Source organism: Elephantulus edwardii, unplaced genomic scaffold (genome assembly GCF_000299155.1).
Source record: "Elephantulus edwardii isolate Elephantulus edwardi_28Jun2011 unplaced genomic scaffold, EleEdw1.0 scaffold00153, whole genome shotgun sequence".
NCBI classification, from domain to species: domain Eukaryota; kingdom Metazoa; phylum Chordata; class Mammalia; order Macroscelidea; family Macroscelididae; genus Elephantulus; species Elephantulus edwardii.
In genome coordinates this window covers 6,448,334-6,468,908 of record NW_006399903.1, presented here as the reverse complement: position 1 = coordinate 6,468,908, position 20,575 = coordinate 6,448,334, and the positions used below count along the sequence as shown (strand labels likewise).

Below are 20,575 nucleotides of genomic sequence, written 5' to 3'. Positions count from 1 at the left end.
TCTTTGAAAAGAAAAATTCCTTCTTTGGTATTTTTTAAATAAATAGCTGGAGTTACATATATGTGACTTGACTGAAGAGGGTCATCTTCTCTTCCTTTATCTCTCTCCTGCCTCCCACTCCACCACCACCATCCCAGTCTCTCTCTTGAAAGGAGGCCCCTGTGTACGTGTACTATCTCCTCTTGGTCTCGTGAGCACTGCTGAGATGCTCGGCTGTGCAGACACTCGGGTTAGCTATGTCTGGTCCCTCCTCAGGAAAGCAAATATGAGTGACTATCACGGGAATAACTGGCAAATTCTCTAATATATAAACCTCCCTTAAGAGTTACAGTCTCAATAAAGTAACTTATCTTATGACTAGAGAAGTACTATGCTTTTGAATTCTGGAGAAGAATCTTGAACATACCATGAACTGCCAAGAAAACAAATAGGTCTGTCTTGGAGAGGGTCAAACCACCTTTCTCCTTGGAAGCTAGGATTTCGAAGCGCCATCTCACGTACTTTGGGCACGTGGCCCAGAGGACCGACCAATCCTTGGAGAAGGACATCATGCTCAGAAGGGTAGAGGGACAATGAAGGAGAGGAAGACCCTGGATGAGATGGATTGATAAAGTAACTGGGGTAAAGGAGGTAGGTGTGATGGAGTCAGTGAGACTGGCTCGGGACAGGGCAGCCTTCAGAACAGTTGTACATAGGGTCACTATGGGTCACAGGCAACTCCATGGCGCATAACAACAACAACAACAACAACAACATGAGAAGTACTATAATTTATGGAGCCTTTGTGATTATGTCACTATAGGCCCAGAAGTTAGGACTTCAGATCTTGGGTTCAGGCTACAGCCCAGGGTTCACAAGGTTAACAGAAAGCGAGAGAATGGGATCTGTTTAAGAAGATCAGCCCCTTTCAACACACACTTAGGCCTCTAGTATTTGCCATTGATAGTTTGTGTTTACTACTTTCATTTGCAAAAATGACTTACTGTATCACTTGCTTGGTGGAGTGGCTTTGGAAGAAACTAGAGATCAAAGTATAGATGGTTATTTATATAGTGATGGATAAGTCTTTGTGTCTACATACTTGTGTTTAAGTATGTGTGTGGGTTTGTGTATGTGATAAAACAGAAGGGGCTTAGCATTTTCATGCCAAAGATCAGATGAGGAAGAGATCTGTGTAAAAGGAATATATGACAAGAGTCCAGAATAAGAGCTCCATAGTTAGTGGACTGAGGTGGGGGGAGTTGTAGAACAATGAAATTTTTTCTTCCCCAAAGGAAAAAAAGCGAAGTGGGGGGCGGGGTGGGCAGGGAGAAAAATGTACAACAATGAATGAATGGAAATCCAAGTAAACGTTTATTAAAATCTCAATAAAAGAGTTTTAAAAAATTATGATGTCTAAAAATAAGGAAGTATGAATCTTGAACAGAAAGCTTCATTGTGTAAGTCTAGTGCTTATAATTCTGGAGTAACTATATCTAAATTAACTCTAGAAACACGTCAAGAATAGTTTTCTTATTGAAATGTATTTTCGTTTTTTAATAGATCACTACAGAAGGGGTCTTTTTTGTTTTTTAAGTGGAGACTAGGACCCTGAGAATTAGAGAAAATGGAATGTGCAAGTGTCTATGGTTGGTCAAGTCCCTGTTTGCATTTCTTTGGGTATGGACTGCCCTCTAGTGGAATCAATACATGCTGCTACCTTTAAAACATCTAATTGGAAACTTCTTCAATGGGGCGTCCCCTTGTGTCAGAGTAGAAGGCACTCCTTTCAGTTTTCAGTGGCGGATTTTTGTTCTGTTCTGTTCTATTCTAATTCTAATTCTATTCTAATTTTATTCATTCTATTCTATTGTCAAATTGGGTCTGGCTAGTACAGGAGGAGAATGCCCCTCCTTCTCCAGCAGAGCATCTGATGGCTTCAAACCACGCACCTCTGGGATTGCAGTGCAATGCAGATTCTTGCAACTTAGGCCACCAGAACTCCCATTGGCAGATTTTTTTTTTTTTAAGCAAATCAGCAGACCTTTCCTCCAAGGTGCCTGGTGGCGGATTTAGCAGCCAAGTGTACCTTTTGTACTGCTCACAGATGTATCTCTCATGGTTCCTGTTAGCTGTCACTGAGTCGAATCTAATGCAGTGGGGACCCCAGGTGTGCAGAGCACAGCCGTTCCCTAGGGTGTCAAGGCCATGACCTATGGAAACACACCGCCCAGCCCGAACCCCACAGTGCCTGTGCATGGGTTCGACCCACCAACCTTTCAGATAGTAGTTTACCTCTGTCCTATTCAGACTTCTCTTATGCTTCTTGTTGTTGCCAGCTGCCGTCCCCTTGACTCTGAACTCTGGCCTCTCCTGTGCCTTCCTCAATACACTCTAACCCCACAACAACTCATTGTTATAGTCACTGTGTCAGTTGAGGGTCCTTGTTACGCTGACCTTCCACATTTCTAAGCATGATGTCCTTCTCCGAGGACTAGCCCCTCCTAATAACATGCCCAGAGTCTGTGAGACAGAGTTTCACCACTCTTGCCTCCAAGGAGCACCCTGGTTTCACTTTCTCCATGGCAGACTTGTTAGTTCTCTTGGCCGTCCATGGAAGAGTCAGAACTCTTCTCCAACACCACAGCTCAAAGGCACCAGTTCTTTTTTCTGTCTCATCCTTAGTTATTGTCCAACTTTGAGATCCATCACAAGCAAGGTAGAACATGGCTTAGATCAGGCGCACCTTAGTCTTTAAACTGACATCATTGCTCTTTTATACTCTGACAGCACATTTGCCCCAATACAACTCGTCTTTTGTTTTCTTAGTGGCTGGTATCATACTGTGCCTTTTACATTCCAGAACTATGATTGGATAAGTTACCTTTTTCATATTTCTAGAAGTACATTTAGAAATTATGGAATTTAACCAGTCTACAGAAATTCAGAAAGGCCCCAGGAGCGACCAGAAGAAAGCGTGGCCTTGGCTCATGCTCATGTGACCGAGGTGACCCTACTGGACTTTGAGGATTAAAAAATGAAAGCAAGACCCAATCCCTGTCCTTTGAGACCTTCTACTCTGAAGAGAAGAAACTGAAGTTAACAATGAACAGTTTGCTGTTGTTGTTGTTGTTGTCAGGGGCCATTGAGTTGACTGACTCATGGTGACCCTTTGTCTGACAGAAGGAATTGCCGCCCGACCCTGTGCCTTCCTTGCAGCCTGCCTGAGCCCATTGCTGGAGCCACGTGTCATTCATCTCCCTGAAGGTCTCTCTCCTTTTTGCTGACCTCCTATTGTTCCATGCATAGAGCACACACTCTTCTCCAGGGACCTGTCCTGTCCGGATACGCCCGGAGTACATGACACACAGCCTCCCAGCCTCACTTCTGAGGAGCTCAGATAGATGCCAGTACAACATGCCAAAGGCTCTAACTGACACACGTTACACAGTGACTTCCCAGAAAGTGCTGGGAGATGCTGGAGAACGAGCCAGCAAGTTTCCTGGAGAAGCTGGTGTGTGATCTTGCCTCTCAAGGGATGTAGGGAGGGGGCAGAAGGGCACAGAAGCAGCAGGAAAATGGGGGTCTCTGGCAGAGCAAGGATGAGGAAGGAGAGAGGCCCATCAGGGAGGGTGGAGCAAGGATTTGCTGAGGGATGTGAAGGTGGTGGGGTTGGAACAGCCGGGACCGGGACCTAAAATTCTCTGAGGAAGGTTCATCCCCGAGTGGTCCTCAGAGGAACCCGAGACTCAGATCCAAGGATCAGTGGAGACGCTGCACTTTGAGCTTCCTGCCTCCAGAGCCTGCACTGTTTCTAGACGAGGTCCACTTCCTGGAGTGAGGTCATACCTCCCGGGGCTTTGTTTGGCTTGCGGGTCACCTTTGGACTTGGTTTGATTTGGAGGAAGGACAGTGTGTTCCAGCAGGTGCTGGCAAACATCTCTGTGAGGCTGGACAGTGTATGGTCCAGGTTGGTGGGAACTGTTAACACCCGCCGCTCATGACCTGAAAGTTTGGTGGTTCGACACCACTCAGAGGAGGTCAGCTACTGAAAACCTCTGGGAGCACCGTGCTCCTGTGGTACCCACAGGCGGCCAGGGGTCAGAGCCGACGCCACAGCAGCTGGACTGTTGTTAAATGCCATCGAATCCAGTACAGCCCTGTAAACAGCAGATCAGAGCCCTGCCCTACCCTGTGTCCCCCTCATCTTCTCACACACACCAACACCCACTGCTTCAGCTGCTGCCAGGCCTCCTCGTCCAGGGTCTCCCTCTGTTCATGGCCCTCCACCTTTCCCTGCAGGAAGGCCCTTTCTAAGGAGTAGCCTCTCCTAGCAGCACGCCTGTCCCTGCCGTGTCACACACTTTGGCCATGTTACTAGGAGAAGTCATTGCTTAGACAAGGGCAGCATTGCTTGAAGGTGCAAGGACAGTGGGAGGAAGACCCTCAGCCTGGTGACAACCCAAGAGAGAGAGAAAGAGAGATTGTGAGGCTGTGAGGATGGCACGGGACAGGACAGGGTTCGCAGGTGTTGTTCATACAGTCGCTAGGAGTTGCACTCGCCTCAGTGACACCTAACAACAGGCAGTGTGCCCAGAATGTGTGACGCCCGCGTTCACCAGCCCTGCTTCCCAGAGCACTCTTCCTAGGCTCCGTTTTCCGCAAGACATACCTGTCTCCTCTCTTGTCAGTCCACGGGCTAGTCAGCAGTCTTCTCCAGCACCACACTTCAAAGGCGTCAGTAATTCTGTTATCTTTACGACCGCCTCTGTCACAGCTGCCCGACCTGGCCCTGGTGATGGGTAAATGCCTGGAGGAGTGGGTCCAACTGTGTTCTTAGATGTAAACTTATTTCTAAAAATAGACAGCTTCCTGTCTCTCTGGACCTTGCTTTAATGTGCTAAAGAGCACGGATATCACTTTGAAGACTATGTGCCTGACCCCACCTGTGGTATTTCCAGGTGCCTGATATACATTGGGAACCAGAGTGGAATCCACTTCCTAACAACATGCTTCTGGAAACTCTATGAACTTTGAGACACGACGATAGTTCTAGAAAGTCTTCAGGTCTTTTGTTCATAGGGTCACTATGAGTCGTGCTCGACTTGACGGCAATCAACAACAACATATACTTTGGGCATGTTGCTAGGAGGTGCTGTTCCTTGGAGAGGGACATACATGATGTTGGGAAGGGTGGAGGGTCGGCGAAGGAGAGGAAGCCTCTCAACCAGGTAGATTGACATGGTGACTGCTGCAGTGGGCTCTTGTATGTCAGGAAGTGTGAGGATGGCACAGGATAGAAGAGAGTTCAGATCTTTTGTTCACAGGGTCACTATCAGTCGTACTCAGTGGCACCTACCAACGACAATAACATACACATGGGAACAAGCAAGCATATACATACACAAATTATAAAAGAATTAGCACTGCTGACTTTAGAAGAAGAGCATGGCATCAGGATTGGAGGAAGGCTCATTGACAGCCTGCATTAGGCGTATAACACAACGTCGCTTGCTGAAAGCAAAGAGAACTTGAGGCACTTGCTGCAGAGGATCAATGACTACAGCCTTCAGTATGTATTACATCCCAACATCATGAAGACAAAAATCCTCACCACTGGGCCTGTAGGCAACATCATGATAGATGGAGAAAAGATTGAAATGGTTGCAATCCACACCCTAGGTACCAGCAGACAAGAAATTGAGAGACATACAGTTAGGAAAGTCTACTGTCAGGGACTTCCCCAAAGTCCTGAAGAGAATGGATGTCAGTTTGAAGACTAGGGTGTGCCTGCTTCAAAGCCACAGTCTTTCTAGTCACCTGCTGCATCTGAGAGCTGGACAGTGAACAAGGATAACATAAGAATTACTGATGCCTTGGAGTTGTGATATCGAAGAAGAGTGCTGAAAACTTTTTTTTTTCCCCAGCCTACAGATTTCAAGTTTATTGTCCTCCACAATTACAGGAGTCATTTCCCTGAAAGAAATCTGTGTGTGTGTGTGTGTGTGTGTGTGTGTGTGTGTGTGTGTACATGGTACATGTAGAAAAGAAAGAGCTCTGGAAGCATCGTGGGTTAAGGGTTCAGCTGTTACCCAAAAGATCAGTGGTTTGACTCTACCACCTCTCCATGGGAGAAAGGTAGTCATTTGGAAACCGTGACTCAGAGTCCTCTCAAAGACAATGAGTTTGGTGTGTGGAGAAAGAGAGAAGTAAGCCCTGGTAGCACAGTGGATGAAGCTACTAACCAAAAGGTCAAGCTCACCAGCTGCTCCTGGAAGAGCACAGCCTTGGGGACTGTGTGCTGCAGCTCTCATGTCCTACCCCTTCCTTAGCTGAAGTCTGGAATCTAATCCACCGCAGGGGCCTTGGTTTGAGCTGGAGTTATGTATAAGTAGCGAACTCCAATGGTGTGGTCCATCCGCACTGTGCTGCTAACCCAAAGTGAAGCTTTTCTGAAGAACAAAGAGGTGTGTCTTGAAGAAAGTGTAACCAGAATGTTCCTTGAAGCCAAAAATGGCGAAGCCTTATCTCACGTATTTTGGACACCTTAGGAGAGGTCATTCCTTGAAAAGGGCCATCATGCTTGGAAAGGTGGAGAGTCAAAGGAGAGGAAGAACCCTAACAAGATGTATTGAAACTGTGTCTCATATGCTGAGGACGGAACAGTATAGAACAGAGTTCAGACCTGCTGTTTACAGGGTCCCTGTGAGTCGTACTCAACCTGACGGCACTTAACTGCAATAGCATAAACACGTGAAAGGTGGACAGTGAGTGAGAAAAACTGAAGAACAAACATACCCACTTTATAAGAAGAGCATCCATCATCATCATCCTTATTACTATTATTGTCTTTAAACTCATTAACCTTTCATCATGCCTTTCTTAATTTGCTATTAATCCCATGTTGTGTCTTTGTTGAAAAATATTTCAGTTTTAATTTCTAGAAGATGTATTAATCTTTTATTTTTCAACTTAACATTCTTTCTCTATTCTCTTGACTATGTGGACTAAAGTACAGTTCACCATCTTTTTCTATGAATTCTATGATAAATGTCATCTGTCATTTCTGTATCAATTTTTTTTTACTTTTTCCTTCTTCATGGTTTTTTTAAATTTATTTTATTTTTATTATTTGTGTGTGTGTACCGTCAAATCAGGTTTGACTGATACAGGAGGAGATTGTCCCTCCTTCTGCAGCAAAGCATCTGGTGTGTTTGAACCGCTCACCTCTCAGATTGCAGTGCAGCTTCTTGCCACTAGGCCACTCGAGCTCGCTTCTTCATGGGTTTTATTTTTCATTTCTGTGAATGTCTGGTAATTGTTTAATGAATTGTGTACATTGAGAATTTTATTTTCCTGTGTGCTGGATGTTTTTCTGTAAACATACTTAAGCTTGTTTCTTAAAAAAATACATGCAGAATGCTCCTCAGAATTGAAGATTATACGAAATGATTAAGCAAGAAAGAGTGTGTGTGTGTGTGTGTGTGTGTGTGTGTGTGTGTGTGTGTTTTTACAAAAAAGAGAGACGTGAAGATAGTGAGGCTTTGCCTCGTGTACTTTGGACATGCCCTGAGGAGGAACCAGTACCTAGGAAAGGACTTTGTGCTTGGAAAAGCAGACGGTCAGTAAACAGGAGACTGGATCTCGTGGGCTGACCCGGTGCCTGCAGCAGTGGACTATGTAGAATGGAGACCATGAGGGCGGCACAGGGCAGCATCTCAGTCCATGGTGCATGCTTCAGAGGCCACACCTAAGATCGCAGCCTCCCAGGGTGCTCCTTACCCTATTGGTCGTTTCTACCTCCTCTTTCCCTAATAGATCTGGTGGCTGAGTGGTAAGAAGCCATCATGCCAACCTGAAGGCATGTGGTTCAAATCCACAAGCTGCTCTGTGGAAGAAAGATGAGCATTCTCCTCTTGTTTGATTTACACATCATCTTCTTCCAAGGCACCCTGGTGGCACATTGTGTTAGCACTTGGCTGCTACGTGAAAGGTTGGAAGTTTGAACCCAATCAGTGGATCTACTGCAAATAAACCTGGTGCTCTGCGCCCATAAAGATTACAACGTGGCAAGCCCTCGTCTCCTGAGGTCATTGTCAGCCAGTGGACACCTAACAACAGCTCTTCTGAGGGACATGCATTTTCTCCTTTAAGTCAGCATCATTTCCCCAAATGTATACCTGCACCCCAACTACTCTGAATTCCGGACTCTGAGTGCTACACTGACATGTCTCGTGTCTGCGTTCTAACAAAGGCCTGACTCACACCCTCTTGACCTCTCGTTAGTGTTCCAGGCCCTGGAGGTTTAGGGAACTGGACTTGCAGAGTACTGTTCTAGTGCAGATGCTTTTGTTCGCTCAGGAGGCCAGGGTGCTTCCAGGTAAATGGAGTCACTCCAGTGGCCTGTCTTTGTCCCCGCAGTAATGCATCATTTTTAAAAACCCTCATTGCCCTCAGGCCTGGACTGGCTCATAGCTGACCCTCCAGTTAATTTCCAGGCTATAAATCCCATGGAAGGAGATTCTCTGTCCCATAGAGCTGAGAGTGGATTCGAACCACCAGAGAAGTGTGTGACTCTGATTTATTTGGTCTTATTTATCCATTTTTTATGTCTCACAAAGGGACTCGTGTGTGTGTGTGTGTGTGTGTGTGTGTGGTGTGTGTGTACACTGTCAAATCGGATCTGACTGGTACAAGGGGAGATTGCCCCTCCTTCTCCAGCAGAGCATCTAGTGGATTCGAACAGCGTATTTCTGGAATTGCAGTGTAGCTTCTTGCCACTAAGCCACCAGAGCTCCCTAAAAGGACTCTTACTGTGCTGATTCTATTGGCAAGTATTCAGTGTGTCTGCTTGGGATTCACGAAGGTAACAGAGATTCTTCTTGCAGGACTTGGCTCCCATTAAACGCCTCTCTGACCTGGTACACTAAAGGGCATCAGTCCTTCTCTGTCATTTTTATTCATTGTCCAGCTCTCTGAGTCTTAGCAAGTAACTGCGGAGACCATGGCCTGGATCAGGCGCACCTTAGTCTCTAGACTGACATCGTTGCTTCTCAGTACTCTGGAGAGGTCCCTGACAGCAGGTCTTTTCCAGTACAATTCATCTTTTGATTTCCTAACTGCTGCTGCCAAGAGTGTTGATTATAACTAGGGTAACAGGGGTAAGTGTGTCGGAGTCAGTGAGACAGGCTCAGAGTCAGGTAGACTTCAGAGCTATTATACAACAGGGTCACTGAAAGTCTCAGGCGACTTGACGGCATGTAACAAAAACAACAGTGATGGGCATGGGAAGAAGCAGTGTGTGGTGGACTTGGCCCACCTCAATGCCCCGATTCTTTGAAGCATTTCAGCCTCCCCTTTCTTACCTTTGAGCTGTCGCTCCTTGAGGAGCCGAGTGACACTCCTGTGCCGTGGGGTTTTGTCATCCCACTGAGAGGCTTCCCGTCCGTGTTTTGTCTTTCAGCGGTGAAAGTGGGGCAGGTAAAACCGAAAGCACCAAGCTGATCCTCAAGTTCCTGTCGGCCATCAGCCAGCAGTCGCTGGAGTTGTCCTTGAAGGAGAAGGCGTCCAGTGTGGAGCAAGCCATTCTTGAAAGCAGGTATTTCTTGAGTCATTTTTCTTCTCTCCAACCAGCAGGATTTGCCTTCTCTGTTATTGTTGATGTTGATGTTGATGTTGTTAGGTGCCGTCCAGTTGAGTACGACTCATAGCAAGTGACCCTGCGAACAGCCACCCTGAATCCTGCCCCGTCCTGTGCCTTCCTCACCTTCTGTGACACAATAGAGTCCATGGCTGAAGTCACTGTCAGGCCATCTCACAGGGGCTTGTCTTCTCCGTTGCTGAACCATCAGCCTCTGTAGTCTGGCTTATTTTAAAGATCCAATTAGTTGGCTTCTTTTATGGTTTAACGTACACACACACGTTCATTTCCAATCATGTCACTTGCTCCCCTCTGGCTGAGATGCTCGTTGGGCAGGTGTGGGTGGAAGGTGAAGAGCTGCCTCCAGGCGGCCTGGACCCTCCCTCCTGCTTAGTTCCATCCCATGTCCTGAAGGGCCTGATGGGAGTTGATGGAAAAAGAATGAAGTTGCTGGGCTCTGTGGAAGCGTTGCAGTTGGAAGCAGTCTCTCTGTAGACAGCTGTGCACATACAAGAGGGCTTTTGCACACGGCCCCTTGAGCCACGGAAAGACCATTGCGACGGGAAGGGAGCTGATGATGGTTGTTTGTGTCTGTCACCTTTCATGTGGCAGATGACCAAGGAGACAGTCAGGAGCAGCTAGTCCCAGAACGTTGAGTGAGGGCTCTGTGATCCAGTGGTGAGGTCTCATCCAAATACTACTTTTCAAACGTGTGATTTCCCATTGTCCAATTTGGGCCTTCTAAGATTTTAGAAGCTATAGAGGCTCAAGTGATCTTACCATTTCTAAAGTAGTCCAATTTCGAAACTAGAGCCTTGAGCCCTAGTGGCAGAGTGTGTTAACTCGTCAGGCTGCTCGTCAGAAGGTCGGTGGTGTGAATCCACTGGCTGCTCCTTGGAAGGACAGTTTTCTCGCATAAAGATTTGCAGCCTCGGACACCTGATTGAAGGTGGCCATGGCTCTGCACCAGCTCAACCACAGTGATTTTTGAGACCCAAATATTGCAGCCCATTTTGGTTTTAAATAAAGCTTGATTGCACCACAGCTGTGCCAGTTGGTTTACACATTGTTAATGGCTATTTGCAAACTTCACTGGCAGAGCTGAGGAGTTTCGGCAGAGGCTGTACAGCCCACCAAGCAAAAACATATTTATTCTTTGGTCCTTTGCCACAAACAACTGATAAAACTATTGCCAACCTCTGATCTAGTCTGACTCTGTCTTCCCATCGTGGAAGACCCAGCGGTGTTACACGGCTTGTTCCAAAGGCCTCCAATGAACTGATAGCATTTCTGGAGCGAGAACCTTCACCATCGTTTGAGTCTGAATGAGTAGTCTTTGCATGTCAATCCTGGTGTGTGAACATGGAAGATAATCTGTGCAGGGGTGAGCCACTCATTCATTCACTCAGGTCTCATTTGTCTACAGAGCATCCTTCACCAGCTTGCTCGAAGGTCCTCCTCATTCAGTGAGCTATAAACACACATCACATGGGACTGACATTGGGGTTGGGCGAAGACTGAGAAAGAGGAGATAAATAATGTACACAGCATTGAAACAGATGAGGGAGAAAGCTTTTTAAAAGGGATATGTGATTAGGTACTATTGTCATGACAGGAGTCCAGAACGAAGGACTCCACTGCATAGTGGAGTGGACTTGGGGGGAGGGATTGTATAACAATAAAAGAATTTTTCTTTTACTTTTCAAAGAGAAGAGTGAATTGGAGGGTGTGGAAGGGAGAAAAGTGCAACAATGAATAAATGGAGATCCAAAGTCTCTGTAAACTTTCACTAAAATTAATAAAATTTTAAAAAACAAAAAACACACCAGTAAATCTTTTGAAACGCTGCCCTTGAGGAGAGTAAACGTTGTCTCCCCGAGGTCTTACCGGTGTTGGATGTGTCTTGCAGTGATCTATTTTGCCATGCAAACAGTAAAAAAGAGCCCTCACCGCTTTCCGATCTGCCCTCACTAACACCCTGTGCTCCCCTTGCCTTCCACAGCCCCATCATGGAAGCTTTCGGCAACGCCAAGACCGTCTACAACAGCAACTCCAGTCGCTTCGGGAAGTTTATTCAGCTGCACATATGCCAGAAGGGAAATATTCAGGGCGGGAGAATTGTAGATTGTATCCTGTTTGAGCTGGTCCCTGCTGATGGCATTTAGGAAGCCCTGGGGGGTCTACCCCACGAGGGAGTTGTGTGACTCGCCCAGAAGGCCCCTCTCTGGCAGTTCAGACCCACCTGCGGCTCCTCACGTGGGATATTACCACCTCCGAAAATCCGCCGGAGGGCTGGCTGCAAGCCTCTTCTGACTAAAAGGCAATAAGTAAACGAGGGGGAAATGTTCCTGCTGATTAGAAGCATGCTGGGGGAAGAGCCTGGAACAGTTCTTTCTCTGGTTTTGTATAGTGGTCACTCTGGTAGGACTTGCTTGATGTGTACGTTTTCCCACAACATAAAGAACATGTTTTCTTTCAGAAGTCTAGCAGAGCCCATCTGTGGTCCAGAAAGGGTAGGTTCCTCACCAAAGCCTGGATCAAAGAGCAGGACAGAATAGCAGTAAATCCTACCAGTTTCTTTGGCCCAGGAATGTGGTCCAAGATGGATCATGTTTAGAATTGACTTCAGATAAAATCATCTGTGATTGGTCTGCCTTGTGATGCCCAGGGTCTCAGCGTTGAAGGCCCGAAGCCCAATTTTGATGGTTTGGGTAACCAAGAATTAGAGGATGAAAGACAAATTGATTGCTTCGTGTCCTTGTTTTATTCCTTGACTTGCCTTTGCTTTTCACATAAAGATTTATTAGAAAAAGTAAGTATGAATGATTTCATTCACATTGCCTCCGATATGAACCATTTTCAGACATGACCTGTTAAACCAATACAGCATCTCTGAGTGAAAGTGTGATTTCTCTTCACAGAACCGAGTAGTAAGGCAGAACCCTGGGGAGAGGAATTATCACATGTTCTACGCGCTGCTGGCAGGGCTAGGAAGTGAACAGAGAGGTGAGTGGGCCCCGGGCAGAGGTCTGCGTGAATCATCTCATCACCTGGTGAGCGGTAGACTGCTGAGCACACGCCAGGCCTCATCTGTTTGCTGAAACACCTCAGTGGGCATCCCATCAGTTCTGGGGTCTTGTCCTGGCCACCACCATTCCACGCATTGTAAGCATCATGATAATGGTACAGGATAGGCCAAGGTTGACATCCTGGGCTCACCGTGAACTCTGGTCGTCTGAGTGACACTTAGTGTCACCAAACCCCATGAAGGTTCTGTGACTCTAGCAGTTAGAGTCCTCCAGCTGCACTCTGTGGGAGAAAGGTGGGCAATCTCTCCCCATTGGGACTTCCAACCGGACAAACGCAGTACGGGTCACCATCAGTGGGAATAGTGAGTTTGAGGGTTGTTTTGGTTTGTTTTGAGTTCTATGAAAAGGCAGATCTTCTGGGCCTGGTAAATCTGCCAGCTGAAATGGAAAGTATCCCATGAGAGTACTGAAAGAAACTGGTGGCTTAGTGGTAAGGAGCTGCGCTGCCAACCTACAGACACACAGTTCGAGCCCACCAGCTGCTCAGTGAGAGAAGGAAGGATGACTTCTTTTCATGCAGCCTCCTGCCTGTGAATACCCACTGGAGGGTGAGCTGCGAGTCGGTTATGACTTGGCAGTACACAGCACCAGTAAAAGACAAGCAATTCATTTTCTCTTTTTCAGTTTTTGAGTGAAGGCTTACAAATCATGCTTTTCATTCCGAATCATAATGATTAGACATTTTGTTTAATAAATTAAAGCATCGATTAATGTGATTAGTTACGTCTGTTCAACCCCTTGTTGTGTATTGCCTTTCCCTAACTCAGTTCATTTTAGAGCCAGGTGTGAAGAACACCCACAGAGAATTCTCAAGGTGTTTGTTTGCTCTTTAAGTCTTGGAATGAAAATTGCCCCTCTCCCTCAGAGCATTTAGTGGATTCAAACCAACTGCCTTTGGATTGGCAGCACCACTCTCTGTCCACCAGGCCACCAGAGCTCCCAGTTTGTTGTGACTGTATTATATATTCTGGTATTAACTTGAAGGGAGCTCTGGTGGCCTAGTGCTAAGAAGCTGCTTTACAATCTCAAACGTATGCAATTCAAATCCAGCAGCTGTTCCTTGGGGGAAGGACGGTCAGTCTCCTCCCATGCAATTTACTACCTCTGAAAATTCGCTGGAGGGCAAGCTGTGGGTTGGTTGCAAGTTGATGGCACACAACAACAATTGACTTGAAACTAATTTCTAAATATTTGATTTTCAGAAGAAAACAATAAAACCACATCCATGCCAGAGATGGTGCTTTTGTACAGTGATATTTTCTAACCCATTTAGTTTGATTTTTAAGTTATTTCTGTTATCTTTAGAGAATGAATAAAATGGAATACTGTTACCTTAATTAAGTACAGTAAACCATATAGAATTTTTTGTATAAAATTATAAAGTGGGGATGCTTTGCATTTTATCTTAGCTGTGCTGCTACTGAGTTTTAATGTGATGTTTTCTGTTTTTCCCATTATAGAAGAGTTTTATTTATCTATGCCAGAAAACTACCACTACTTGAATCAGTCTGGATGTCTAGAAGACAAGACAATCAATGACAAGGAATCCTTTCAGGAAGTTATCGTAAGTTCCTTTCATATCTTTGCCCTTATGTTGTCTTGTGTTTAAAAAAAAGAAAAGAAAAAACTGTCACAGTCAAAGTAGACGTAATGATTACATTTGCAGCAATATGTGGGAAGAGAGAGAGCCTTCTTGTTCTGCTTGATGGTAAAGACTTGTCGGGCTGGAACGATATTCCGGAAGTCGTCTTTGGTGCAGAGATATGTGAGCCTGTGTCTGTCAGTCAGCAAACGGATGTTTACAGGGACTGGCATGCTGAGAATGTGAACCTTTCTCTCCCAAAGTAAATCAAACAACAAAACAGTCCTAGGCTGCCAACTGAAGCTAACGGATCTTTATCTTTTTGAGCTTACAACTCTGATTTCTTTTAAAAGAACGGTCCATGGCTTAAAAAGAGGTCCCTCAGCCGTTGGACTAAGTGCCCACTAAGTATCTAGTTTTCTTAGTCTTCCTTCCGATCAGAAATTCCAGTTACGTGGTGAAAAATAAGTTTCTTTAGGTTGAGATGTTACTGATGTAGGTCTCTCAGTTTGTAAACACCAAATGACTTTGTTACAGGATGACCTTTCTTAAGAGACATAGTTATTCGGTGTTGGGAGCAGCCAACCTGACTGGGTCCCACCAGCAGATTCCATCAGTGTGCTCTCAATTCCTTTACTGCCGTTATGACCAGAAGAGTTGCATCCAGTGGACTGAGGGTTAATTCATCTTCATTCTAATTGTCATAAAGACAGCTAACATCTATTGGGTTACCTACTACCTGAACCTGACAGGAAGCTGCCTCTGTTGCTCATAATGACCTTGAACTATGGTTTTCCCCATCTGAGGGCAGAGGAGCTCTGCTGGTGTGGTGGCTTAGACTGAGAGAGGTTGGCAGCCAGCCCAGCTTAACATCTTAACATCTACTCTAACACCCAGACTGATGGCTACCAGGCCGGTCAACCTCCTTTCCGCACACCTGGGTCTTTATTTCTGGGGTGTTGTCAACAGCTCTCCATTTGGTATACACTTCTGTTCTTCTGGAGGAAGCTTGGTAGTGTTGCGGGCTGAGCATTGGGCTACTGACTAAAAGGTTGGAAGTTCCAACCCACCCACCACTCAGAGGAAGAACGAGGAGGCCTTCTACTCCCATACACATTCTCAGCTTTGGAAACCATCAGGGGCTGATCGCCTCTGTCCTTCAACTCAACAGTGAGTTAGAATCTGCTTCAGGGTAGAGAATGTGGGGTCTGTGCTTCTAGATTGTTCATAGAACATTTTATGGAATAGAATGAAAGCGCTTTGTACTGGGCGTGAGTCGCACGTCTTTTATTCAAGGTTTAATCTAAATGTTTGGTGTTGATAACTGGGCGCCGTTCACTTTATGTCCAGAGAGGCAGTTGTTCATGGAAGCGGTTAACCCCACACTCCGCGTCCCCTCCTATTTCCAGCTCTCCTTCCTCTGTTGACTCAAGTACATAGGAAGCAGTCATTCTGCCTTGATATGTGAACAGATTTCAGGCCATATTGTTGTTGTTGATTGCCGTCAAGCCAAGGATGACTCGTAGTGACCCTATGAACAAAACTACACCGTGAGCTTGGAATCATTTAAGTCACTGGCATTGAGTTGAATCCGGTTTGTTACTGACCCTCCATCAAGTGTTTTTGGGAGGGTGGAGATTGCTCAGAAGATTGCCTGTCCTTGCCCACTGGAGCCGCTTGTGGATTTGAACCAGCATCTTCTCATAGACACCTCTGGAGCTCCCCAAGAGGCTTATCTCCCCAGAGACTGATCACAGAGCTTCCTAAGGTGTAGAATAGCCACTAGTCCAGTTAACTGGGTACCCCATGACCTGTGCCCATGATCCTAACCCTCCAAGCCAAGAAAGCAAATCCCATAAGATACTCGTACATAAACAGCCTCAACAACTGCTCTTTCTTCATTGGTGAAAATACATCCATCGCACAACTTTTGCCAGTTCAGCTTTTTATAGGTGCATGGCTTATTGACAACAAACATGTAACTGTCTGTGCAGCTCTGTCCTCAATCATTTTGAGTTTTTCATCACTGTATTCACAGTCAACACTCTTGCACCAGCAGCCAGGAAATTAAAAGATGTATCACGATGGGAAAGTCTGCTGTTAGTGACCTCTCCAGAGTACTGAAGAGCAATGGTGTCACTCTGGCGACTAAGGTGCACCTGATACAGCCCATGGTTGGTCTTTGCCATTACTTGCTATGCATCAGAGAGCTGGACAGTGACTAGGGAGGATAGAAGGAGATTGAGGTATTTGAGCTGTGGTGCTGGAAAGGAGTATTGAATATACCATGGGCTGCTAAGAGAATGAACAGGTTCATCCTGGAGAAAGTGAAGCCAGGATGCTCCTTGGAGGCAAGGATTCTTAAGCTTCATCTGACATACTTTGGACATGTTGCAAGGAGCGACCAGTTCTTGGAGAAGGATGTTGGAAGGACAGCATAGGAGAGGAAGACTCTCTATGAGGTAAATTTTTTCAGTGACTGGAGTAGTGCGGGTGGGTGTGTCAGAGAGAGTGAGATGGGCACAGGACAGAGCACAGTTTAGGGCTGTTGTACATAGGGTCACTATGTGTCTCAGGCGACTCGACGGCACATAGCAACAACCCCGTACTCAGTGTCACATAACTGGTAACTGCTCTGCATGCATTAGAATAAATATAAAAACTCAACTTTGGTGTTTTGGGGAAAAGGAGACTAGTTTTAGGATTAGGCTTAGTCTTATTCATTTGGTTAAAGATAAAGAACAGTGCTTTGTAAGGAAAAGGGGTTTGTCCACCATAGAGTTACTTTTGAGCCAAATCCTCCTCCCGTTTGGCTGATCCGCTCGCAAGCTCACCAACCACTAGGGTGCGCTTTGCTGCAAGGAATCCCCTCCCGCAGCCTCTGCTGGGATTCCACACCTTCCCTCCCCTGTTCCAACCTCCTAGTTCCATTGATTAACTATAGAGAAACTTGTGGAGTCCGGCCCATTTTCAGTGAAGGCTGATTGTTTTTGGGTTTTGTTTTTTTTAAAAATAGTATATTTTGGCATTTGAAACTTGACCACATGACTGAGAGATGTATCATCTAGAGAGAAAACATGCATCCGTGAAATGAAATTGCTATGATGGCCAATGGATGTAACTAACATATGTACTCTTTTTAGGTCCTTAAGTTCTTTTGTGTTTACATTTTCGTATTTGTGTTTATCCGCTAGCAGTGCTAATTTAAATCTAGCTGTTCTGTAGTGAAATCAGGGTCGTGGTTTTTTGGTTTTTTTTTTCCACTGGGCTTATTTTAACCTAATTAAGCAACACAGTAAGAAGGAAATACAAAGAAACGTGCAGCTTTTTCAGAAACAGTCTTTACTATAAACAAGTGTCCGTCTCTCCCCAAACTTAAGACAATTGATTGACGATTGAGGAATTGTTAAATTATTGATATTATATCCTTTACTTGGTAAGCTCCATTACAGCAAGCCAAGCTTTTTAACCATTGCATCACCAGGGCTGCTTAAGGCAGAGCCACATTATTTATAAGCATCTCTAGTTTTGTTCTTCTCCATCTATCATAGTCCTGCCATTTGGCCCAGTGGTGAGAATCTTTGTCTTCTTGATGTTGAGCTTCAATCCATATCAAAGACTACAGTCCTTGACCTTCTGCAGCAAGCACTTCAGATCCTCTTCAGTTTCAGCAAGCATAACGTAGGTTATTAATGAGTGTTCCTCTAGTCCTGATGTTCATTTCTCCTCATAAAGCCCAGGCTCTCAAATGAGCTGTTCTGCATATAGATTGAAAAGGTATGTGGACAGGATGCATACCTGATGTGCTGCTTTCCTGATTTTAAACCATGCAGTGTTTCCATGCTCTGTTCTGAGGACTGCTTTCTGGTCCAAGTATAGGTTTCACATGAGCACAATCAAGTGTTCTGGGATTCCTGTTTTCCTCAAGGTTAGCCACAATTTGTCATGATCCACACAGTCAAATGCTTTTGCATAGTCAATGAAACACAGACATTCTTCTGGTACTCTCTGCTTTCTCTGACATTGGAAATAATTTCTCTAGTGCCACAACCTCTTCTAAACCCAGCTTGTATTTCTGGTAGTTCTCTGTCAATAATACTGTTCCAGTCATTTCTGGATAATCTTCAACAGGATTTTGCTAATGTGTTTCCACACTCTGTCTGATCACCTTTTTTTGGAATGGGAATAGATGTGGATCTCTCTAGTCAGCAATCAAGAAATAAAAAAATTGAATTGCACTGGAAAAATCTGCTCTCTGGGACCTCTCCAGAGTACTGAATTGCAACAATTTCAGTCTAAAAACTAAGGTGAGCCTTACTTACACAATTACTTGCTATGCATCAGAGAACTGGACAATGACTAAGGATGATAGCAGATGACCTAAACAAGATAAACTGACACATTTTAACCAGGGCTCCTTTGGAGGCCATAAAATGATACTAAATTCTAGAGTCCATTTTAAAATGGAATCTTCCAGAGTCCACTGTAGATGTGGTTTGGTCAGGGTGAAAGTCTTGCTTCAGATCCACGGTCATGGCTGGCTTGTTCTGTTTCTGCTTTTAACCCTTTTGAATGGTAGTTGGGAAAATGCGGACATGGTGTTAAGTGGGTCAAATTGACTACAAGTCTTAGTGACCCTGTGAACAACAGATTGAACCTTGCCCTTGGGAAATAGGTAGCCAGGCCTTTCTTCCTACTCTCAGTCTGGATGTTCCATTGAACTGCATTCACTGTCATGGCAGCACACAAACCTCCACTGCCCAGCCGGGCCCAGTGCAATGGGGTACCTTGGCTGGAACTGAATCTGGGTCTCCTGCATGAAAGGAGGACATCCTATCCCTCCACTACCACTGTCCTCCATTGTAGAGTATGTAAAACTCCCCCCTCCTCTCTGCTTCTCGTGCTGCATTTTTAATTGCCCTGGCTTTTTGCTACCTGAGTCCGTGTCATAGATTTGTCACCATCCACTCACCAACTGATGAGCTCTGGCGGCATTAGTACTTTATATGTCCAGCTTCTCACCACAAGGTCAGAGGTTTGCATCCACCAGTTGCCCCAATGAAGAAAGATGGGCATTCTTTGCCCTGAACGATTTTCAGCCGCAGAGACCCAATTGAGTGAGATTTAGCTCAATGGCCGAGCATATCCCCAAATGCACCCGTTCCCAAAAACTTGCAGTGGGAGCATTTTGTCCAGTTTCCTGCCAGTTTCTAAATTTCTGTCCCATATTTCTGAGCTAGCTTGAGCATTTCCCAGTGTTTTCAGTCTTAAGTTGTATTATTGAGAAAGTAAAATACTTGTAATAAGTCTTGAAGTGGCTGCCTAAGCTGGAGGCGGGAGGTCGCTCAGCAGAGGGACTGACGGAATGTAGGAACGCACAGTAGTGGAGGCTGGTACCTCACACGTGCCCATGGTGATGCTGGTAATTGGTGGTGGTCATTAAATTACCCCCATTGGTATAATTAACGCAATTACCGCTGATCACCATGCTCCGAACTCATTAACGAATTCACTTAGCCTTGGACTTAAAAACAAAGAAGTCCTAAGTATATTAATAGAGTCAGCACATTTCTTTTACTTGTTGCATTTGCCTCTCGGTACACCTTATAGATATTTTACAGAACTCTTCCTACACTTCATTTTGTGAGGCACATTTCTGTATTTTCAGGCCATCTTTTACTTTGTCTGCTAGTGTGAAATCCTTGGCTTGAGAAATCCTTTTTCACTGCAGTATTTTACACAGATCAGGTATATGGCTTTAGACTGTGAGGACCATCATTTCTGTGGTCACTGAAGTTAGAGAAATGTTGTATATTAGTTTGAAAATGAAAACATCATGCTTGGGAGAGTGGAGGGACAGCGCAGGAAAGGAAGACCCTCGATGAGGTTGATTGATACAGTGACTGGGGTAATGGGCGTAGGTGTGTCAGAGACAGTAAGGTTGACTCAGGATAGAGCAGGGTTCCAAGCTGTTTTATGTAGAGTTGCTTTAAGTCTCAGGAGCATAACAGCGATATTTTTCATTTTCATTTTCTTTCTACGTTTGCACATCTTGGGGAAAACCTTGCTCGGTGAATTTCCTTCTCCTGTGGGAAGGACCTCTGATTGTACTTCCTCAGGTGTCTTGAAGCATAGGTGCTGGTCCACTCCCTGTCATTCTTTCAAATGTTTTCCTGTCCATTGTTTGCCATTTCTTCCTGACTTTATTGTTTTCTTGCCCTTGTAAAGAAATGAAACTTTTCACATATTTAAGTGGTTTCCTCTCAGAGCCGGGAAAGACTTCCT

The 20,575-nt window shown here is 45.3% G+C and overlaps 1 protein-coding gene across 1 annotated transcript in view; it reads left to right on the top strand.

Moving 5' to 3' along the window:
- MYO10 (myosin X) overlaps nucleotides 1-20,575 on the top strand; it is a 225,616-nt gene that overhangs the window by 87,326 nt on the left and 117,715 nt on the right. Inside the window, exons 4-8 of the mRNA XM_006895013.1 lie at nucleotides 9,443-9,577; nucleotides 11,622-11,746; nucleotides 12,418-12,431; nucleotides 12,541-12,625; nucleotides 14,169-14,272. Of these exons, the coding sequence (XP_006895075.1) occupies nucleotides 9,443-9,577; nucleotides 11,622-11,746; nucleotides 12,418-12,431; nucleotides 12,541-12,625; nucleotides 14,169-14,272 (463 nt within the window). The remainder of the gene's footprint in view (nucleotides 1-9,442; nucleotides 9,578-11,621; nucleotides 11,747-12,417; nucleotides 12,432-12,540; nucleotides 12,626-14,168; nucleotides 14,273-20,575) is intronic.